Source organism: Monodon monoceros, unplaced genomic scaffold, assembly GCF_005190385.1.
Source record: "Monodon monoceros isolate NGI ecotype Baffin Bay Population unplaced genomic scaffold, NGI_Narwhal_1 Super_Scaffold_5, whole genome shotgun sequence".
Lineage (NCBI taxonomy): Eukaryota > Metazoa > Chordata > Mammalia > Artiodactyla > Monodontidae > Monodon > Monodon monoceros.
The window spans coordinates 60,799,765-60,821,806 of record NW_021703782.1 but is presented as its reverse complement, the minus strand read 5'-3'; the positions used below and the strand labels follow the sequence as shown (position 1 = coordinate 60,821,806).

Genomic DNA, 22,042 nt, shown 5'->3' with positions numbered 1-22,042 from the left:
GTGTGTGTGTGTGTGTGTGTGTGTGTGTGTGTGTGTGTGTGTGTGTGTGCGAGCTCTACATGCAGGGTTTGCAAACCACCATTAACATAGTGGCATGTAGGGCTTTTCCATCGCATACACCACGACAGCATAGCCAGGTGTCCCTTTGCCCTTTCGTCTCTGTGGAGAGGAAATGTGTTTGCCCACCAGCCCCTGTAAACTCTATGAAGTGCAGTGGGTTTTCCTGTATATTTGTAGTTTTAGGTTATTCTCCTCGCCCCCAACACCCTACGTCTTATCAGGGTCACGTTTCTCATTGTGGTAGATCGTTGTATGAAATAGATCTGAAATCAGACCATTTTGGAGGAGGGGGACAGGTATCACTTTTGTCATGGCAAACAGTACACTTTGAGGTAACAATTTATACTTAGGCCTTAAATGTGTAAAATGACATAATGGAAAATACCTTGGGGGTAGGGATAAGCATTTCAACAGAAACGGAACACCTTTTGCAAACCGTTGTACAATTAGTCCATTGTTCTGTACTTAAAAAAAAAAAGCTTCCTGGCAGTGAAAAACAAGTATTTGAAAAGGTATAATGAAAAAGCATTTGTGCAGCTTAAGTTTGAGAAAGAAATGCCAAGAATTCAAAACTCTGTCAGGCTGCTTCACTTCCTTTTTCTTATTTACCTTTTTTTTTTTAACCTTTAATTTAGGGAAAAAATAAGTTACCGTAGCAACATTAGCAAGTGGTCCTGCTACCTCAGTGCATTCTGTAGGTTATATAAAAGCTGGATGTCTTCCAGGACCACCTGACTTTTCCTGCCCAGGGTCGCCATCAGAACTGTCCCCTCTGATAGAGATGGGGGAGGGGTTTTGACTGCATGTAAAGTGTTCCCACACTCCGTGGAGGAGAGAAAAAAACCCAGCATGCATAGAATTAAGTTCTGAGCAGCAAGGTACCAGGAGTTGTTTAATATTGAGGAACGTTGGTTTAATATTGAGGAAGATTTCTTCCATCTTTTTTTTGGAGGAAGGGTTCTTGATCCTGAATGGATGATGGAATATTCGAAGGGAGAAAAGGATAGAGAACGTTCTAACCGTGGAGTGAGAGGTGGGTCAAGCCTGGAGACTTGGAATTTGTGATAAAGGGGGGATTGGCCATGGGCCCTGGGGGTACACAGGAGAGAGGCTGTTCTGACCAGAAGAGTCAAGTCAGCAGTACAGTCAGGGTTTAGAGAGGAGGAGTCAAGGAGGGCTTCGAAATCCAGACCGAGGTGTGTGAGTGGAGATGGTTCCAGCGGAACCACGAGAAGACTTCCTTACGTGGCATCCAAGCCCTCCTTCAGCTCAGGCCCTTGGTTCTTAGCAGGGGGAATAAAGGAAGTGAGATGGGAATATTAAGCCAAGGAACCTTTATCTTTAAAACCGAATAAATTTATGTCATTTTACAGTATTGGCCCTGAGTCTCAGAACATTCAGCTCTCTCCTTTGTGAGCACAGATAACTGTGGACTTGTCTCCTTATAGGGTCTAGAATTTCTGTGTCCTAAGAAGAGGACATCAGACCAAGATTGTCTCAGCCATTTTGCCCCTGTTGGAAAGAGCTCTTTCACATTCTCAGTGCAAACTGCTTCTTTCTTATTTCACCAGTAGCACAGATGAAATTAAGAGTACGTCCATCACAGGTGTACAACGCAAAGATGTACTTGTAATCCGTCAATAGAAAAATGACACCATCTGTTGGTAATGCAGAAAATGACACTGAAGATGTCATTGAGGGTCAGCTGTTAAATCCCGAATCACAAAGAGGTCTGACTCTCTGTTGCTAGGGTATAAAGAATGCTAATTATAAAGAAGTCACTGATACAAATAGAAGAATGAATATCTATAAATTCCTCTTATGGCCTTTCAGAGATTCATTTACAGACCGGTGAAATGTTTGTGTATTTAAGTCTCAGAATGGGAGAAAGAAAAACAGACCAGAGATTGTGGCCCTATGCTGAAGGTGATAGCAGATGAAACAGTTTTTGTCATATACTGTGTGGTATAAGTTATGGCGGTACAAATGCATTTCTCAACCTGGAAGGGGTTGGGGGGGGGGGCGGGTAGGGGTGGCGGAGGGTAAGAGAACACCTTGGTTCTTGCCATGATAATCTTAAAATCCAGTTTCCTATTAAACTGCAGTCTTCTTATGCCTCTTGTGTTGGCCCCTGGTTTTAGTATTCATGAGGCCCATATGTGCATTAAAAAATAAAATAAAACCCTGACCCAGCATCACAGAAAAACTCGCCCATCCCTTTGACAGGCTTTTCGGTTAATTTATGCAGGCCCCTTTGCACTTCAGCATTTTCCCCACTGGTTGCTAGGCAACCATTTGAGTTAGTGCGCATGCCTTTTTTATGATAAGTGTCATTATGATTATTTTCTAATTATATGACTGGGACTATAGATTAAAACAGCATATTGTCACTCCTCCTCTGCCGCTGCTTCTAGCATTCTCACACACTCCTGGAATCACCTTCCAAAATTTACCTGATAGCGATTTATGGGGTGTTTTGTTTTGTTTTGTTTTGTTTTGAATATTTCTGCCTTCACAAAGGAAGTAGAGATGGCATCGTAAGGGAAAGGAGATTTTCTTGTGAAAAATGACTGTACTGTATCTCCCGAGCTGTTATTGATCTGGATAGGCTGAGTCAGATATTAGGGTCCTGAACCTAAATTATGAATACCTGGTTCCTTTGACCGTGTCTGCTTCTAACATTAAGTGATGTTAAATGCTTACATTGCTTTATAGTCTGTTTCTCAAAGTTACAAAATGCGAAGCGTTCGTTGCTATTACATGTGCTTTCAAGTAAAGCTACCGTGAATTTGCGGGGAGGGTATAGCACTGATCCTAGGAACAGGACACAGCCACACTTGCTAAATATGTTTGTTCTTTTCAGCACAAATGACTCCATACACACAAAATGAAGTTAGGCAAGGTGAAGGGGTTCCACTGGCAAATAATCATAAAGGTTTGTGTAGTTCACAGTGTGGAAAAATGCCCTAAGAGGAGTAAGACTGAAAAGACAGTCCCTGGTACATACGAAAGCTTTTCATTTGAGTTTCCAGAGTATATTCTAACACATTATTTTCTGAATATAAAGTGGATTTGAAAACAAAGGGATATGGAAATAAAGTTGTTTTTTTTTTTTTAACCAACTCAATTGCTACTCATTTAGAAATGGAATTTTTGGTGGAATGGGACACTTTAAATATTTGTATCAAACTGAAGAGAGGTTCACTCTGAAAGAGAAATCCACAGTGGCCTTCCCATATGTATGACAGAAGTGGAGATCTACTGGTATTCTAATGTCATTTTGAAGTTAGCACTGGGGGCATTGATCTCCCATACAGTTGTAGGATTTTCTTTGATTTGAAGAGCCCCATGTTTCTATGCATGGGATGTCATTTGCTTTTTTGACATTTTTCTGAAATAAAATACAAGTTTTTCTCTGTAGTGCATGATCTGTTATGTTTTTGTTCGTTTCTCCCCTGCCCCCCTACAGTTCAGGGCGACAGCTCAGTGAAGTCTTCATTCAGTTACCTTCAAGAAAAGAATTACCAGAATACTATGAATTAATTAGGAAACCGGTGGATTTCAAAAAAATAAAGGTAGATCTTTTGTTTACGAACTTTATTTTTTAAGTAAATAAAGTAGAAGTGTAAATTCATTGAAATGACTACAGTTAGGACTTGACAGTGGTAACCTATCTGACTGCCACTGACACCCACGCAGGGCTTGGCACTAAAATGGTCGGGATGTTCTTGTGCCTTTGAATGTATGTTATGAAATCAATATACGGAGAGCTCGTATTGATTATATTGCCTTTTTTTTTTTTTTTTTTTTTTTTGGCGGTACGCGGGCCTCTCACTGTTGTGGCCTCTCCCATTGCGGAGCGCAGGCTCAGCGGCCATGGCTCACGGGCCTAGCCGCTCCGCGGCACGTGGGATCCTCCCACATCGGGGCACGAACCCGCGTCCCCTGCATCGGCAGGCGGACTCCCAACCACTGCGCCACCAGGGAAGCCCTATATTGCGTTTTATTTGAAAAGTTTCAGACTCCTTCCTGGATCCCACTGCTCTTCCTGGTTCCCATCATATGCTCCTTACTCCCCCTTATAGGAAAGGAATACGCGTGGGAGGGTGGTCTCTGTTTATGACACCCCCTGGAGTTGTGTAGCCCCACCTCCCTGGCAGGACTGTCTACTGGGAAGACAAATGGAAAATCAGGCTTTGTTAACCAAGTAATGATTGTTGTGTTTTCCACCACCGCCCTCCCCAACTTTCCTCTGTTTTATCCAAAATTTGCATCAGGAAAGAATCCGTAATCATAAGTACCGAAGCCTGGGTGACCTGGAGAAAGATGTCATGCTGCTCTGTCACAATGCTCAGACGTTCAACTTGGAGGGATCCCAGGTGAGACATGTTTAACCTTAAACACGCTTTGTTCTTTTAAGTTAAAATTTTTCATTTGCTACCGTCGCTATTATCCTGGCAGAAGAAAAGGAGAGATAAAAGCCTGTATTTCCATGCTACCTATGTAAGTCAGTTGAGGCTTTGGCATTTTCAAGTTAATGCCAGCTCCTTTGTACCATAGCTATGCTAGTTCCTACTTGTGCTTCCCTTAAAGGCTTGGCTTTTAATCAGAGGAGGAATTTAAGTTAATAAGTTAATGTAATGCTTAAAAGCTAGAGGTACAGTTTTTGCCTTTACAGAGATGGTGTATTTGGTTATACTTACCTTGGGTTTTCTGACTGTAAACTTTGCATCAGGAGCCAAAACTGCTGTTTTGTTTTAAAACAAAAAATATATAGAAAAAATAACCATCGCCTCTAATTGTTACAAAAATGCTTTTTATCAGGTCAATTGCAATTCTCTTTACTCCTCTTCTCTGTAGTTAGCAAGTGTAAGAGTAAGTGACACTATGAAAATAACTAAGATGGCCGAGGACACTTTCACTTTAATTACACCTCAATTCCACTCACCTTTTGTAGGGACTCCCCTTTTTCTATCTATGCTCTCATACACATGAGGCAGAAAGAACCAGAAGAGAGGTCAGTGTGTCTGCCAGCCGATGCAGAGTCAAGCCTCTTTCCGGATTGGGCTTGTTTTTATCTTCATGTCAATTCCAGTCACTAAATTGGAGAATGTGGGACTCCTCAGAATGTGCCTTGAACAGACCATACCTTTCCAGTTAATGGGAGTTAATAGAAGTATTATTTTGACCAAAACAATAGGTCGTGAAAGCAAGCCTTTTTCAAAGAAATGTAAGGTGAAAACTAGGACGCAGAGAGTAAATATAAGCGTCAACAAGCAAGTCTTTTATGAATGACCGCTTACAGTTTGTGGATAGATTTGGGGGTTCTTTATAGGACTGTGGCAACATTGTGATACACACCCTGTCCCAGACAGCCTCCCTGTCTGTCTGCCGACACCCACTGCCTCACCCCTGAACTGGGGTGACAAATGGCCTCTTTACTGGCTTCCCTCCGAGGCCCTCCCGGATGCTGGCCCATCTTTCTGTAACCACCTTTTTATCCTGTCCATCTACTGCCCACCAAGCCTCGAGCTTCCCCATGTACTGTTAAACTCTAGAATGAATTTAATCGCTGGAGTTTGCTTTCTAAAGTCATAGACTAACTCTTTGGCCTCATTTCCTGCTGTTCCTCAACCTAAACAGTTCATGGTCCAGTAACGGTTCATGGTCCATAAACACCGGCTTCCCCAGATACACATGCAGTTGTAGGAAAGAATATGAATACGGAGAGAGCCTTGACATCGTCCCAGGATGGTAACATCGTCCCTTGTCATAACCAGGAAATTGGCAATGGCACCATCCCGGATGCATCTTTGTTTTACTTTGGCCGCCCCACCTTTCTCCTTGCTCTCCTTTTCTAAAAAGACCGTCTCCTTTCTCATGATCCCTGGTGGGACCCTCCTCACCCTTTTAATATCCAGCTCAACTCTAGTGTCCCTGGCAAATTCTGCCCCAGTGGCCCCATCCCAGTGTGTCATCTTCACCATTTTTAAGTGTACAGCTCAGTAGGGGGAAGTATACTCTCGTTATTCTGCAACAGATCTCCAGAACACTTTCATCTTGTACAACTAAAACTCTGTAATCGTTCTGCCAGACACCATTCTACATTCTATTTCTTTCTACGAATTGGACTCCTCTAGATAGCTCACATAAGCCAATCACTCAGTGTTTGTCTTTTTGTGAATGGCTTATTTCATCCAGCATCATGTCCTCAAAAGTTCATCCATGTTGTGTAGGCTGCGGCAGGATTGCTTTCCTTTTTAAGGCTGAATAATACTCCACGGTTCGGGTAGACCTCGTTTTGTTTCTTCATCCCTCTATCGATGGACATTGGGTGTGCTTCTACCTCTTGGCTACTGTGAATAGCGCTGCTGTAAACATGGGTGTGCATGTATCTCTTCAAGACCCTGCTTTCAGTTCCTTTGGGTATATATCTAGAATTGGCATTGCTGGATCATATGGTACTTCTATGTTTAGTGTTTTGAGAAAACGGACCATTTTTGAACTTTCTCTCTCAGCAGCTACACAGGGCTATGCTCAGATAGGTGCGTATACTAGCGAGAAAGCACTGATTGCAATAAGTATTGGCTGGTACTGATAAACTCAGTAACAAATAATAGCCTCCATTTTGTTAGGAGAATTGCATTTTTTTAAAAAGGTTGCGTTACCACAGTGTTTGATGGAACAACCTAAATAAGAAATAGTTTTTTTAAATACCGGTCTTGCTGTCAAAAATGAGAGGGCATCGTATTGAAACCCTCCCTTCCCTCCCAAGCATGCGCACGCACACGCACACACGCACACACGCACACACTCTGAAATTATTTCAACTGCATGTGGACTTTTCCTGTAAGACTATGTCTGTAGATTTGAGTTTGGTGTTTTCCTGCAGGCATAGACAATAACGTTGATGTTTCTACTAAAATTCACGTAAAATAACGCTGGTGTGTGGCACAGGGAAGAAAAGAGCATGCTGCGATGGTGAGTCTCGGGCCCTCAGCTTGAGGTGTTTAACAGGTGCCACTTTGACCCTTCAGATCTACGAAGACTCCATCGTCTTACAGTCGGTGTTCAAGAGTGCTCGGCAGAAAATTGCCAAAGAAGAAGAGAGTGAGGACGAGAGCAACGAAGAGGAGGACGAGGAAGAGGAAGACGAGTCAGAGTCAGAGGGTGAGTCCGTGTGGTTTCTCCACTGGTTTGGCCCTGGCCACCTGCATCGCTGTTTCCACAGATGCCAACAGAGCAGAGTCAGGCACATCTGGACTCCAGGTCTTGGGGTCTCTCGTGTCCTAGCTGGGCCACCCCAGGCCGTATACTTAACCCTGCTTGAGCCCAGTCTCCTCCTCTGTGAAACTGAAGTACTAAATGTGCCCCCAGTCATGCGAAGAGCTTAGCACAGGGCCAGGCTCACAGCAAACACGGAATGTTGCCTTTGGAAATCAGTGTGATATACATTTTCTACCAGCATGGCTGTTGATACCACCTATCTGTTAACCTAGCACAGTGGTTCTCTGACCTGGGTGATTGCTGGCGTCCACCCCTGAGTTTCTGATTCAGTAGCCTGCGGAAGGGGCTGAGAGTCGGCCTTTCTAACAGGCTCACAGGGGACACTGATGTGACTGGACCCAGGACCACACTTTGAGAATCACTGCTTTAGAAGATAATTGTCAAACTGTGGTCCATTTTGTCCATCATGGATCAGATACTGATCCTGTCTTTATCTTGATATTTTATTCATTATGGCTCTGTTTGGCATGAGTTTTGAGGTGTTTTGTTTTGTTTTTTTGAGTTTTGAAAACATCGCACTGAATAGTAGTATTTATCTCGATTACCGAGTTTTGGTGCCCTCTTAAACTTTGCACCCAAGGCAAGTATCATATTTCAAAGGTTACGGCTGCCTTGAAAAGTCTAAAATTTCTTCTTACCTAATTAAGTTTTCACCCCATACCTCCTCGCAAAGTAGTAAATCCTAGTAGTTTGTAGTCTTCTATGTAAAAGTTTAGATATGCTTTACCATTTTTTATTAGATTTGTTTCTAATTACACACTTAGCTTAGAAAATATTTTTAAGAAAGGAAAATTTGTATAAGTCCATCACCCAATATACATTTAACTCCAGTTGCCTTCCAGTCTTTTTATATACATATTCTATTTATAAAAGTATAGCAGACTGTTTTGTAGCATGGTTTTTCTATTACAGATATTTTTCCATAGCAATGAGTGTTTTTATACAGCAATACATATATTAACATCCATTAATGAGTGTACCAAAACATAGTAATCTCAATCCAAATAACGCTCTCCTGAAAATTCTAACCCGTAAACCACGGCACACACTGTAAAAACATCTGACGCATACATATTGCTGCACAGAATGGAGTTGGTATCTCGGTCAGCAGTGTACGTACGTGTCTGTTTCCCCATACCCTCATCTGTTCTCAGTATTATTCTTTCTAGTGATTCTGCCTTTTAAGTATTAATTTAACCTTTTTCAGTTTCATATGGTTACTCCCTAGTTTTAATATGGTAGCATTTGATGTTTTAGTCTACTAAAGCGTATCTTAGCTAAACGTTTCCTTGTTTTAGAGCGAGATTTCTAATCTGTTCTCAAATAGCTACCCTTCTTATCCCACCTATCGGTTGAGATACGTTTGCTCTAATCTCTCCGGAGACTTGGTATGTTAACTTTCTATGGCCTCTCTAGCAAATTACCACAAACTTAGTGCCTCAATACAACTTACATTTATTATCTCACAGCCCTGTAGGTCACGGGTTTGCTGTGGGTCTCTGGGCCCAAACCAAGGTGTCACCAGCCTGCCTTCCTTTGTCGGGGCTCCAGGGGAGAATCCACTTCCTTGTGTCTCTTTCTCATGTTGCGTCTCATTGACCCTCTCTTCGGCCTCCTCTTCATCCGCATTTTTTTTGCTGTTGTTGAGGTATAATTGACATATAATAATAGGTTCCGATATACAGCATAATGATACGATATACGCCTATATTGGGAAATGATCACGCCTAAATCTAGTTAACATCCATCACCACACATAGTCAGAAAAAATTTTTTTCCTGTGACAGGAACTTTGAGGATCTACTCCCTTGGCAACTTTCAAATATGCACTACAGCGTTATTAATTATACTCACCATGCTGTACCTTCAACCCCACGACTTATTTATTTTATAACTGGATATTTATACCTTTGGATTCCCTGCGCCCATTTCCCACCCCACCTCTGGCAGCCACCCTATCTGTTCTCTGTATCTGTGAGTTCAGTTGTTTTCTTTTTTTTTTTTAATTTCACATATAAGTGAGATCGTACAGAATCTGTCTTTCACTGACTTATTTCACTTAGCATAAAAGCCCTCATGGTCCATCCATGTTGTCGCAAATGTCCTTTTTTTAATTTTTAAAGATGTTTATTTTGTATTGGAGTATAGTCGATTTACAATGTTGTGTTCGTTTGATGTGTAAAGTGAAGTGATTCAGTTGTACGTGTATCCATTCTTTTACAGATTCTTTTCCCATATAGGTTATTACAGAATACTGAGTAGAGCTTCCTGTGCTGTACAGTAGGTCCTTGTTGATTATTTTAGATACAGTAGTGTGTATGTGTTCATCCCAAACTCCTAATTTCCCACCCACTGCCCCCACCACCCCTGCCACTTTTCTTCTTTAGTGTCTGTAAGTTTGTCTTCTAAGTCTGTGGGTCTGTTTCTGTTCTGTAAATAAGTTCATTTGCATCGCTTTTTTAGATTCCACATATAAGCGACATCATGATATCTGACGTACTTCACTTAGTATGATGGTCTCTAGGTCCATCCATGTCACTGCAGATGGCATTATTCTGTTCTTTTTATGGCTGAGTAGTATTCCATTGTGTATGTGTACCCCATCTTCTTTATCCATTCCTCCGTGGATGGACACTTAGGTTGCTTCCATGTCCTGGCTACTGTAAATAGTGCTTCAGTGAACATCGGGGTGCATGTGTATTTTCATATAATTAGGTTTTCCTCCAGATATGTGCCCAGGAGTGGGATTGCTGGATCATATGGCATGTAGATGTCAATCCCAGTCTCCCAGTTTATCCCTCCACCCCGTTTCCCCGCTGGTAACTGTAAGTTTGTTTTCTACATCTGTGACTCTGTTTCTGTTTTGTAAATAAGTTCATATGTACCATTTTACTGAGATGATCAGTGTAAGTTTTAGCCTTCATTCTGTTAATGTGTTGTATCATATTGCTTGATATATTGATGTTGAACCAACTTGCATCCCTGGAAGAAATCCCACTTAATTATGGTATATGATTCTTTTAATGTATTGTTGAATTCAGTTTGCTAATATTTTGTGGGGGATTTTTGCATCTACGTTCGTCAGGGATATTGGCCTATAATTTTCTTTGCTTGCAGCCTTCTTGTCTGGTTTTGGTACCAGCATAATGCTAGCCTTGTAAAATGAGTTTGGAAGTGTCCCCTCCTCTTCCATTTTTTTTTTTTGTTTGTTTGTTTTTGGGCTCTTTTTTGGCAAAAATTTGAAAAGGATAGGTATTCATTCTAATTCTTCTTTAAATGTTTGGCAGAATTCACCAGTGATGCCACCCGGTCTTGGACTTTTGTTTAACAGGAGGTTTTTGACTGTGGCCTCAACTTCCTTACTAGTAATTGGTCTTTTTCTATTTTCTTTGTGATGCAGTCCTGGTAGGTTGTCTGGTTCTACAAATGTATCTGTTTGTTTTTTTCTAGGTTGTATGATTTGTTGGCACATAATTGTTCACGGTAGTCTCTCGTGATTCTTTGCATTTCTCTGATAACAGTTGTAACATCCCCTCTATCATTAGTGATTTTATTTGAGTCCTCTCTCTTTTCTTCTTGGTGAGTATAGCTATGATTTGTAGCTAAAGATTTGTTCATTTGTTTTTTAATCAATCTTTTCAAGGAACCGGCCCTTAGTTTCATTCATCTTTTCTATTGTCTTTTTACTCTCTATTTTGTTGTTGTTGCTTGTTTGTTTCCAGTTTGATCTTTGCTGTTTCCTTCCATCTACTAAGTTTGGACTTCATTTCTTCTTTTTGTAGTTCCTTGAAGTATAAAGTTAGGGTGTTTTATTTGAGATTTTTGTTTCTTGATGGAGGCATTTATCACTGAACTTCCCTTCTAGGGCTACTTTTCTGCATCCTGTAAATTTTGGCCTGTTTGATTTCTATTTTCATTTGTCTGAAGGTATCTTTTAATTTACTCTTTTGGTTTCCTTGTTGCTGAGCCATTGGTGGTTCAGTAGAACATTGTTTAATCTCCACATACGTGAATTTTCCAGTTTTCCTCCTGTAATTGATTAGTTTCATGTCATTATGGTTGAGAAGGCTTATTGATATTTCAATCTGCTTAAATTTATTAAGGCATCACACGCCTCACATGGTTTTGAGGCATCACATATGATCTATCCTGGAGAATGTTTCATGTGCACTGGAGAAGAATGTATTCTGTTGCTTTTGAATGGAGTGTTCCATATATAACTGTGAAGTTCCTCTGGTCTAGTGTGTCATTTAAGGCCAGTGTTTTCATATTGATTGTCTGTCTAGATGATCTGTCCATTAATGAAAGAAAGGTATTAAAGTCCCTAATATTATTGTATTGCTGTCTATTTCTCCCTCTATGTCTGTTAATTAATAAATGTTATGTCCTCTTTTTGTATTGACCCTTTGCTATTTCTCTTATTACAGTCTTTAAAGTCTCTTTTGTTTGATGCAAGTATAGCTGCCCCAGCTTTCTTTTGGTTTCCGTTTGCATGGACTGCCCTTTTCCATCTGCTCGCTTGCAGTGTGTGTGTCTTTAAAGCTGAAGTGAGTCTCTTGTAGGCAGCCTATAGATAGGTCTTGTTTTTTTTGTTTGTTTGCGGTACGCGGGCCTCTCACTGCTGTGGCCTCTCCCGTTGCAGAGCACAGGCCCAGTGGCCACGGCTCGCGGGCCCAGCTGCTCCGCAGCATGTGGGACCTTCCTGGACCGGGGCACGAACCCATGTCCCCTGCATCGGCAGGCGGACTCTCAACCACTGCGCCACCAGGGAAGCCCTATTTTGACTGTCTGGTGCCACTCACTTCTGGACTGCAAAAAATCTACCCATAGTCTTCTGGCGGTGGGGGGTTGCCCTTGTAGGTAACAAGTTGTTCGTTTTTCTTTTGCTGCTTTTACAGTTCAAGTTTTCACATGTTAATTGTAGTATGTCTAAGTGTGGGTCTCTTATTTGGGACTCTTCCTGGATCTGGATGTATTTCGTTCTGCAGATGAGGGAAGTTTTCAGCCATTATTTCTTCCAATAAGTCTTATGCCCCTTTCTCTCTCTTCTCTTTCTGGGAGCCCTACAGTGTGAATATTGGTCCACTTTATGTTGTCCCATAAGTCACCTTCACTCCGTTTCATTCTTTTCTTTTTGCTGCTCTGATTGGATGAGTTTCAGTGCCCTGGCTTTGAGTTTACTGATCTCTCTTCTGCTTCATCTTGTCTGTTGTTGAACCCCTCGTGTACTTTTCAGTTCGGTTATCATATTCTTCAGCTCTGTGACTTCTGCTTGGTACTTGCTTGTAAAGTTGGCCATTGAACAACACAGGTGTGAACTGCATGGGTCCACTTGGAGGCAGATTGTTCGTTTTTCGATAAATACATACAGCAGTACTATACGGTCTGCAGTTGGTGGAATCTGTGGATGCAGAAGCCCAGATACAGAGGGCCAACTGTAAAGTTATACACAGATTTTTGACTGCACAGAGGTTTGGCGCCCCTAACCCCCGTGTTGTTCAAGGGTTAATTGTGTTTTCTCTTTGAAGTTCTCACTGTTTTCATTCATTCTTCTCCCAAGTTCAGTGAGCATCTTTATGACCATTATTTTTAATTCTATCCATCAGCTAAGCCATTCATCTTTGTTTCATGAAAGACTTTTTTCCTGAGGTTTTATCTTGTTCTTTCATTTGGAACATATTCCTCTCTCATTTGGAACATATTCCTCTCTCTATTTTTCTTGACTCTCTCATTTGATAAAACAGCCATCTCTCCCAGTCTTGAAGGAGCAGCCTCACGTAGGAGACAAAAACTTTATCCTTCCACCTACACCCTGACTCTTCCTTGTCTCTCACACCTTTGTGATTGTCCAAGCAGCCTACATGTAGTGGCTCCCAATAGTGGAGGGTGTGCCAAGGCCTGTCAGTCAGTGTCTTAGAAGGGAGGATCTCAACTCCTAGATTCAGGCTGATTGGAAGCCAGACCCTCAGGCAGCAGCTTTTTAAAGTTTGCAAATATACGGTCCAGTGGGACCACAGGCCTAAGTCCCACTGACCACCGGAACCAGGCAATCTGAAGGTATCCCCTGGACAGCACTCGCAAAAGCCAGGGCACCGGGCATGTGTAAAAGCTCCCCTCCAAGAGACACTAGTGCTCTGGCGTGTGGCAGAGGGAGAGTGCAAAGATAGCATCCCCCCTCTGCCAAGTTCCCTGGAAGGGACGACGGTCAGCCCTTAGATATGGGTTAACTTAGATGCCCGTCCCTAGGCCGATGCTTTAAGATAAGCAAATAAGCCTCTTTTATGTGAAGTCTGGGTGCCTCTCCATCAGCTGACTTTGAGCTGGGTCCTGGGGCAGGTGAGTCTGAGCATGAGACTTTTACGAGCCATTTCTGAACTGGCTGTAGCCCTGTGGGTCTTGTGGACACAAGCTCTGTTGGTTTTCAAAGCTAGGTGTTTTGGGGGCATCCCTCAGGCGCTAGTCTTTAAAAGTTGGGGTGCCTGATGTGGGGTTCAAACCTTCACCCCTCCTAGAGAAGCTTCAGGTTTTCAGTTCCTTTCCAGTTGTGGGTCACTGCACCAAGGATGGCATTTATCATGAGATTATGTATCAGCCTCTCTGCCTTTCTTAGTGGCCTCAGTGTGGGTTTTTCCACATTTGTCCAATGTGTAGGTGTCACTGAGCTAGTTTTTAGGTCTTTTTCAGAGGAGGTTGTTCCATACATACCTTAGATTCGGTGTGTCCGTGGGAAGAGGTAAGTTCAGGGTCTTCTTATGTCACCTTCTTAAATCAGAACCTCATCTTCTTCCACTTTGAAGGACTCGTGTGATGAGATTGGGCCTAGCCTACCTGGTTAATCTAGGGTAATCTCCCCATCTCAAGGTCAGTGGAATCCCTTTTGCCGTGCAAAGTAACATATCCGCAAGTTCTGGGAATTAGGACATGGACGTCTCTGGGCGCCGTCACTATTCTGCCTGCCACCCTGGTTAACTGGAACTTGTCATAGGTCTGTGTAGTGGTGTCATAGAGCCTTAGGATGCTGTTTAAAGGGCCCATCTGATGGTCCAGTTTATTAGCCTAGCTGCCCATGGCAGCCTTTCAGGTGGGTTTTTTCGAGGGGCATATCCACTGACTCACAAAGCCTGATAGCTTTTGAGTGTCCCACACTCCAGTGAGTATTTAGATTATGTTCTCGAGGATGTATTTTCTTACCTTCACTGACAGTCTTCTGCCCTTTCACACCTCCCATGGATTTCCTGTACTCCCGTGTCAGGAAGAGCCACACCTGTGTAGATAAAGATAGTTCACTTTTTATTTCCAAATTACTTTTTACATTTTTAAAGGTTTTCACAGCTTCGTGCATTTCCATTGATCGGTAGACTTTTGCATCCCCAGTCTTTTCGTCAAGTCCCCACCTTATAGCTTATGAAGCAGTAGACATTTGGGTGTGATACACGGAAGCCTGGGCTAGGAATACTGCTGTGAGCACTAGGATTTGCCAGCCTTTTGCAAGCCCTGTTTGGGATGGGGGAAGGGCATTTGCTGCCCCTGCACTTCAGTTCAGAACATCTCTGCTCTCATCTTTTTTGTTAGCCTGCACTTCCATGGAAGACCTCACTTCTGGAAACGTTTTATGGGTCCTTCCCCTTCACAAAAGAAGTCCGGAAATTTCTCATCTCTAAGATTCTTTCTGGAGTTGATTCTCTCCATGACAACATCTATTTCTAGGTTCCTTGAGACCCACCAAACAGAATATTCTAACAAAACTGGTTTGAATGAGAGACTTGCATTGTCAGTCACGTCATCATCCATCCCTAAAAATGCTGTTCTGTGGACACCTGTCCCAGAACAATGCCAGGGAACAGATTTTCTGTGAACCTTGGGATGTGCACCTCTAACTGTGGTATAACACTTGGACTTCTTTCTTCCATGTGTTTTTATTTCTATCCTCAGAATAGCCCTGTGAGAGTGGAAGTGGGTGCCATCTTTCTGTATGTGTACATACTTGAATTCTTTATATCTCTCTATACAGAAATTTGTGGAATTTTATGTCATCCATCAATAGAGAGAGAATCATACACACACAGGGATGCATATATTTTCAAATACTGAGGTATACTTCTTTTTCTGGAAATAATCACCAGAAAGAGACCAGTAGGGTGAGAGACTAGAGATGGGGAAAGAAACCTTTCAAATTCATTTGTTGTGTTTTTACTTTCCATTTTGTACCTTTCTGTACTGTTAAAAATATTCACCTATGAATTTTCTTCTTAAGTCAACTGAAGTTATTTACACAGTAAAAATCATTGGCTTTTTTTTTTAAACCTTTTACACTTATGTATACTTTTTAATGTCAAAGTTCTGTTTTAAAAAATGCCCATTCCTCTGTTGATGGACATTTACGTTGCTTCTGTGTCCTGGCTATTGTAAATAGTGCTGCAGTGAACATTGGGGTGCATGTGTCTTTTGAAATTATGGTTTTCTCTGGGTATATGCCCAGCAGTGGGACTGCTGGGTCATATGGTAGTTCTATTTTTAGTTTCTGAAGGAACCTCCATACTGTTCTCCATAGTGGCTGTGTCAATCTACATTCCCACCAACAGTGCAAGAGGGTTCCCTTTTCTCCACATGCTCTCCAGCATTTATTGGTTGTAGATTTTTTCAATGATGGCCATTCAATGGAATATTACTCAGCCACAGAAAGGAATGAAATTGAGTCATTTGCAGAGATGTGGATGGACCCAGAGTCTGTCATACAGAGTGAAGTAAGTCAGAAAGAGAAAAACAAATATCGTATTTTAACACATATATATGGAATCTAGAAAAATGGTATAGATGATCTTTTTGCAGAACAGGAATAGAGACACAGACGTAGAGAACAAACGTATGGACACCAAGGGGAGGAAGGGGGGGGGCTGGGATGACCTGGGGGATTGGGATCGATATATATACACTATTGATACTATGTATAAAGTATATAACTAAAGAGAACCTACTGTATAGCTCAGGGAACTCTACTCTGTGCTCTGTGGTGACCTAAATGGGAAGGAAATCCAAAAAAGAGGGGATGTATGTATACGTATAGCTGATTCACTTTGCTGTACAGTAGAAACTAGCAACACTGTAAAGCAACCGTACTCCAATAAAAATTCATTATAAGAAAATATTTTTGTAATGAAAAATTTAAAATGCCCACACCTCTCCACACGGTAGGTAAGGCCACCCTCGCTGTCCTGGTTAGGAAGATCCCTGTTCATCCATTAGGAGACCTGGAAAGGACCCAGCCCAGCTTCCCTCTGGGACCTCATTCCTTCTTGTTGCCCATTTAGGGTGACTGTGTAACTTATCATGCAAACTTAGACATGTTTGCAAGTGAAAGGGGTGCTAACTCTAACTAGATAGGACAATGGAGAACAGGCTTGAATCAGTCCGAGAATGTTCAGGGCACTCGGGGTTGTTGGGTTTGTCATCTGCAGGTAGGCGATCATTTTCCTACCGGTAAAAAGATTACCATATGCTAACACAACATATATATGGAATTAAAAAAAAAAAATGCCATGAAGAACCTAGGGGTAAGACAGGAATAAAGACACAGACCTACTAGAGAACGGACTTGAGGATATGGGGAGGGGGAAGGGTGAGCTGGGACAAAGCAAGAGAGAGGCATGGACATATATACACTACCAAACGTAAAATAGCTAGGTAGTGGGAAGCAGCCGCATAGCTACAGGGAGATCAACCCGGTGTTTTGTGGCCACCTAGAGGGGTGGGATAGGGAGGGTGGGAGGGAGGGAGACACAAGAGGGAAGAGATACGGGAACATATGTATATGTATAACTGATTCACTTTGTTATAAAGCAGAAACTAACACACCATTGTAAAGCAATTATACTCCAATAAGCATGTAAAAGAAAAAAACAAAAGATTTTCCTGTGATTGATTCCTCATTGCTGTGTGTTTTGGTTTTGTTGTAGCAAAATCTGTTAAGGTGAAAATCAAGCTCAATAAAAAAGATGACAAAGGCCGGGACAAAGGAAAAGGCAAGAAAAGGCCAAATCGAGGAAAAGCCAAACCTGTGGTGAGCGATTTTGACAGCGATGAAGAGCCGGATGGAAATGTAAGTGCGGCTGCCTTGCCTGAGGTCGGGACACTCTCCCCACATCTGTCTCCCTCTCGTACTCCCAGGCCCCTGCCAACCTCTATGCTTCATTACCCAGAAATGAAAATGTAAAGATTTGGTGTTGACGGATGTGAACTGAGCTGCGTGATTTGGAAACAAAGAATTTGGGGTTTTGTTTATTGCCTTTTGAATAGTCTTCAAAAGTGAAAAACGTACTAAATCAAGTTTCCTTTTCCCCTTTCATATCTTCCCAGTGCCTACTTACAGATAGAGATTTCTCCACGGCTCGTTAATATTTTATATCCGTAACACCCAGCATAGTGCCTGGGATACAGCAGTATATAGAGGAAATAATGATTCCATGGAAGACTGACACTAAGTGGGATGATAGAGTTACTTTGGGGTTTGAGTTGCTATTTCAGGTGCCGTGCAGAAAACCCCGATGCATCTTTAAGTACTTAGAGGTGTTATTTTTAATATTTGAAAAATTCAGGGAGCCCTGATGGAGCCAGGCCCTGACATAAGGACCTTTCCAGGTGGCACCGTATTCAGTGCTCATTAATATTAGCATCCTAAGACAGATGTCACTCTCAACGTATTACAGAAATCAGTGCTTAGGTTATGTGTGTTTTGCCGCAGGGCATGGAAGTAAATAGCAGAGGCTGAATTCAGACCCAGAGAGCGTTAACTCAGTCTGGTGCACTGTCCCTGACTCTGTGGTCCACAAGGTAGCGGTGCCTGGCACAAGCTTCTAATATAGTGCCTTTTAAAGGGCCCTCTATTTCTTTCACTTTCAAGAGGACCTCAGGTTCCCTACCCCACACCCCCCCTTCTTTTTTCTTTCTGGAAGGTTAATTTTCCATGTTAGCGCCTATGCTAGTTTGATCTTCCTTCAACGTGCTGCTCTCTGGGTCTGTTGAAAAGGTTCAGCATTCTTATCCCACCCCACCCAGCCTTTAACCCTCGACACAAGCATCTTCAAATACATTTAAAATCCTAGGTTTTCTTTAAGTAGACAGCAACTGCATGGAATTGTGGATTTTCTAAAAACGCAGTGCTAAAATTAGAACCTCAATAGCCATGAACTTTCCACGCCCAAGTGCAATAGAGCAAAACACTGGCACAGACAGCGGGCATTGCTTTGGGATTTCCAAGCGGGAGCTCCCCTGTTCCGCATAGAGGCTGTCGATGCCTCTTTACTGGGAGGGTTAACTGTTTCCAAAATGTCATTTCTTGTCTACATTGCCTCTTGATGGCTTATTGTCTTTCTTATTTTTACTTTTAGGAACAGTCAGAAGCTAGTGGGACTGATGACGAGTGATCAGTATGGACATTTTTTTTCTTGGTAGAACTGAACTCCTTCTCCCCTCTCCCGTCTCCACTCAGTGAGTTCATTTGTCATATGGGCACTGGGTTGTTTCTATATCATTATCATCTATAAGCTAGCTTTAGGATAGTGCCAGACAAACATATGATATCATGGTGTAAAGAAACACACACGCATACACAAATCTTTGTAACATATTGTGACCAAATGGGCCTCAAAGATTAAAACAAACAAAAAAGCTTTTGATGGAAAATAATGTGGGTGGATAGTATATTTCTATGGGTGGGTCTTGGTAACGGTTTGACTGTGCCTGGTTTTATCACCTGTTCAGATGAGAAGATTTTTGTCTTTTTGTAGCACTGATAACCAGGAGAAGCCATTAAAAGCCACTGGTTATTTTATTTTTCATCAGGCAATTTTCAAGGTTTTTATTTGTTCGGTATTTTCTTTTTTTTACACTGTGGTACATATGAGCAACTTTAATAGGCGATAAATGTTAGACTTCACCTACATAGACATTTTTCCATTTTATGCTCTATGATCTGAAAAACACGCTTTTTGAATTGTATAAGATTTATGTCTACTGTAAACATTGCTTAATTTTTTGCTCTTGATTTAAAAGAGAAGTTTTGCTGAAATCGCTATTGAATATTGCAATCTATATCGTGTAATGGATGGCTTCCTTTGTCAACCTGATCTCCTGTGTTACCCATGTGTATTGTCTCCTCCCTCAAGTGTACTTAATCTTTGCTTTCTTTGCACAATGTCTTTGGTTGCAAGTCATAAGCCTGAGGCAAATAAAATTCCAGTAATTTCCAAGAACGTGGTGTTGGTGCTTTCCTAATAAAGAGATAACAGCTGAGCTCAACAAGCACTGCCTCTGGTTTTCGAGTTCTAAGGGACCGAAACCCTGGTGCCTGAGTCACCGTCTCCTGCAGAGAGCGGGGCAAGCTCTTGCTGCAGCGCACGTGGTGGTAGGAAAAAAGGTTAAGAAGACTGAGAGAGAGAGAACCCCCTGGGATGAACCAGGTGTGTCGCAAGGGAGAGGAGTCTGTTGCTTTTGTGACTTTGAAACTTACTTATACAACAGGAGAGATGCTGCCATGGACCGAGTCACACTAAGGCCCTGCTCAGCCTTTTCTAGTGGCTTAAATTCTATTTACTTGCCAGAAAAATCTACAGGTGTACCTCAGAGATATTGCAGGGTCAGTTCTAGCCCAGCAAACTGAATGTCACAACGGAGTGAGTCACACGAGTCTTTTGGCTTCTCGGTGCATGTCAAGTTGTTAGGTTTGCACTCTACTGTAGTCTGTTAAGTGTGTGCAATATAGCATTATGTCCGAAAAAACAATGTACATACCTTCATTAAAATCTACCTCATCACTGAAAATGCTGACCATCGTCTGTGAGTCATGGTAGTAGTATCAAAGATCACAGATCACCAAAACAAATATTATCACAATCACCCAAAACATGATACAGAAGCATGAAGTGAGCCACTGCTATCGGAAAATGGCACCAATATACTGGCTGGAGTCAGGGTTGCCACAGACCCTCAATTTGTGAAAAATACAGTCAGTACAAAGTAGCACAGTAAAGCAAAGCTCCGTATGATGAGGTATGCCTGTGTATGGTAATACAGATTTATACTGTTTGTTTAGCATGGAATAAATCTATGTTCATATCGATTTAGAAAGACCTGAAAAGTGCTCAGTTGAAAGACTGGTTCCGTAAATACCCATATACCCTCCCACTAAGGTTCACAATGACTATAATCTCCCTACCTCCCACCCCACCCACTTCTTTTTTTTTTTTTTACATCTTTATTGGAGTATGATTGGTTTACAGTGGTGTGTCAGTTTCTGCTTTATAACCAAGTGAATCAGTTATCCATATCCATATGTCCCCATATCTCTTCCCTCTTGCATCTCCCTCCCTCCCACCCTCCCTATCCCACCCCTCCAGGTGGTCACAAAGCACCGCGGCTTGTTTCTTAACTAAACCATCTGAAAGTAAGTCCCGACCATCCTAAACGCTTTACCCCTAGATACTTCACAAATCTCCTAAGAACAAAGGCGTCTCCTGGCTAACCACAGTCCTTCTTCCATACCAAAGGGAATTAACAATAGTTCCCTAGTATCTCATATACGATCCATAGTCACATTTCCTCAGTCGTCCCCAAACTGTCTTGCATTTGTTTTTAAAAGTTTACAAAGAAGCCTAGCCAAAGCTTGGCACATTCCTTCTTATGGACCCAATGATGACAAGGACCAAAATGCAAGAGTATTCGCTCATCTCTAACGGATCGGTGAAAACTTCATTTCTTAGAATTGTCTAAGGACAACTCTGGGGTTCTTACTTTCATAATAAGAGGAATTGCCAATGTATCTTTCTTTGAGTCCTGAAGGAAGTTTGACCCATACAAATTTTTGCGTGCAATCCTCCCGAGAAACTTTTGTCCTAAGTGTCCATTCAGGTCTGAGTTTCCAGTTAGTCTGAGCACTACAGAATGTGTTGCGTTTCCCTTCTTGTTTTGTTTACAGTTTGCTGACCACAGTAGGATTCTAGACTCCCATGAAGAATAAATCACATTAGTTTTTCTTAGTGAGATGACCTGCTATCAGTTCAAAGAAACAGTCTTATTTCACTGCTTCCGTTTTTGTATTTCCTATACTTTATGTACTCCTTGGAATCTCTTCTCAGCCTTAGAGGTATTGCTGTTCCAAGGCCATCCAAACCATTGTCCTTACGGTGTAGGATGTCCATTGTGTGAAGGATGTTTCCTAATTTCTCTTCTGCTGTCTTTGGTATGTTGTTCTCCCAGGCCTTAGTAGAAAGGCAAGGCAGGAAGGTGGCTTGCACAACAGTGGTGAGCTGGCAGGGAGCGTGATCAGGTGTGAGCAAGTGGCAGGCCATCCTGCGTCTGCACATCTGCCTATTTTTAACCTGGTCCTGGCAGCTGCCTTGTCCATTTCCAGTAGGTGAGCCCATTGGTAGGCTTAGGTCTTTCCAAGAGCAACAGTTTTCTAGGAACGGAGGAAGGAAGCTACGAGTATCAGGCGATGTACTTGATCCTTTACTAGAATTATTTAATTACAAGAAACCTGGGGAGAAGGCATAGTTCTTATTCCCTCTTTACAAATAAGGATGATGCAAACGGGAGACTGAATAGCTGTGGCCAGTGTACCAAAGCAGAATTTGAAAGTAAGATTTCTTTGCCTCTAAAACCCATATTCTGGGGCTTCCCTGGTGGCGCAGTGGTTAAAAAT

The 22,042-nt window shown here is 42.1% G+C and overlaps 1 protein-coding gene across 6 annotated transcripts in view; it reads left to right on the top strand.

Annotated features, from left to right (window-relative positions):
* Positions 1-19,652, top strand: part of SMARCA2 (SWI/SNF related, matrix associated, actin dependent regulator of chromatin, subfamily a, member 2) — a 172,761-nt gene extending 153,109 nt beyond the window's left edge. For 3 of the 6 annotated variants that reach the window (XM_029203350.1, XM_029203351.1, XM_029203352.1), the window contains exons 30-34: positions 3,530-3,635; positions 4,338-4,439; positions 7,098-7,230; positions 17,301-17,443; positions 18,732-19,628. In XM_029203350.1, the coding sequence (XP_029059183.1) occupies positions 3,530-3,635; positions 4,338-4,439; positions 7,098-7,230; positions 17,301-17,443; positions 18,732-18,767 (520 nt within the window). In that variant the 3' untranslated portion in view covers positions 18,768-19,628. Of the gene's footprint in view, positions 1-3,529; positions 3,636-4,337; positions 4,440-7,097; positions 7,231-17,300; positions 17,444-18,731 lie in introns of all 6 variants that reach the window. The other 3 variants (XM_029203354.1, XM_029203355.1, XM_029203353.1) reach the window with 3 other exon arrangements.
* The last annotated feature ends 2,390 nt before the right edge of the window (positions 19,653-22,042 follow it).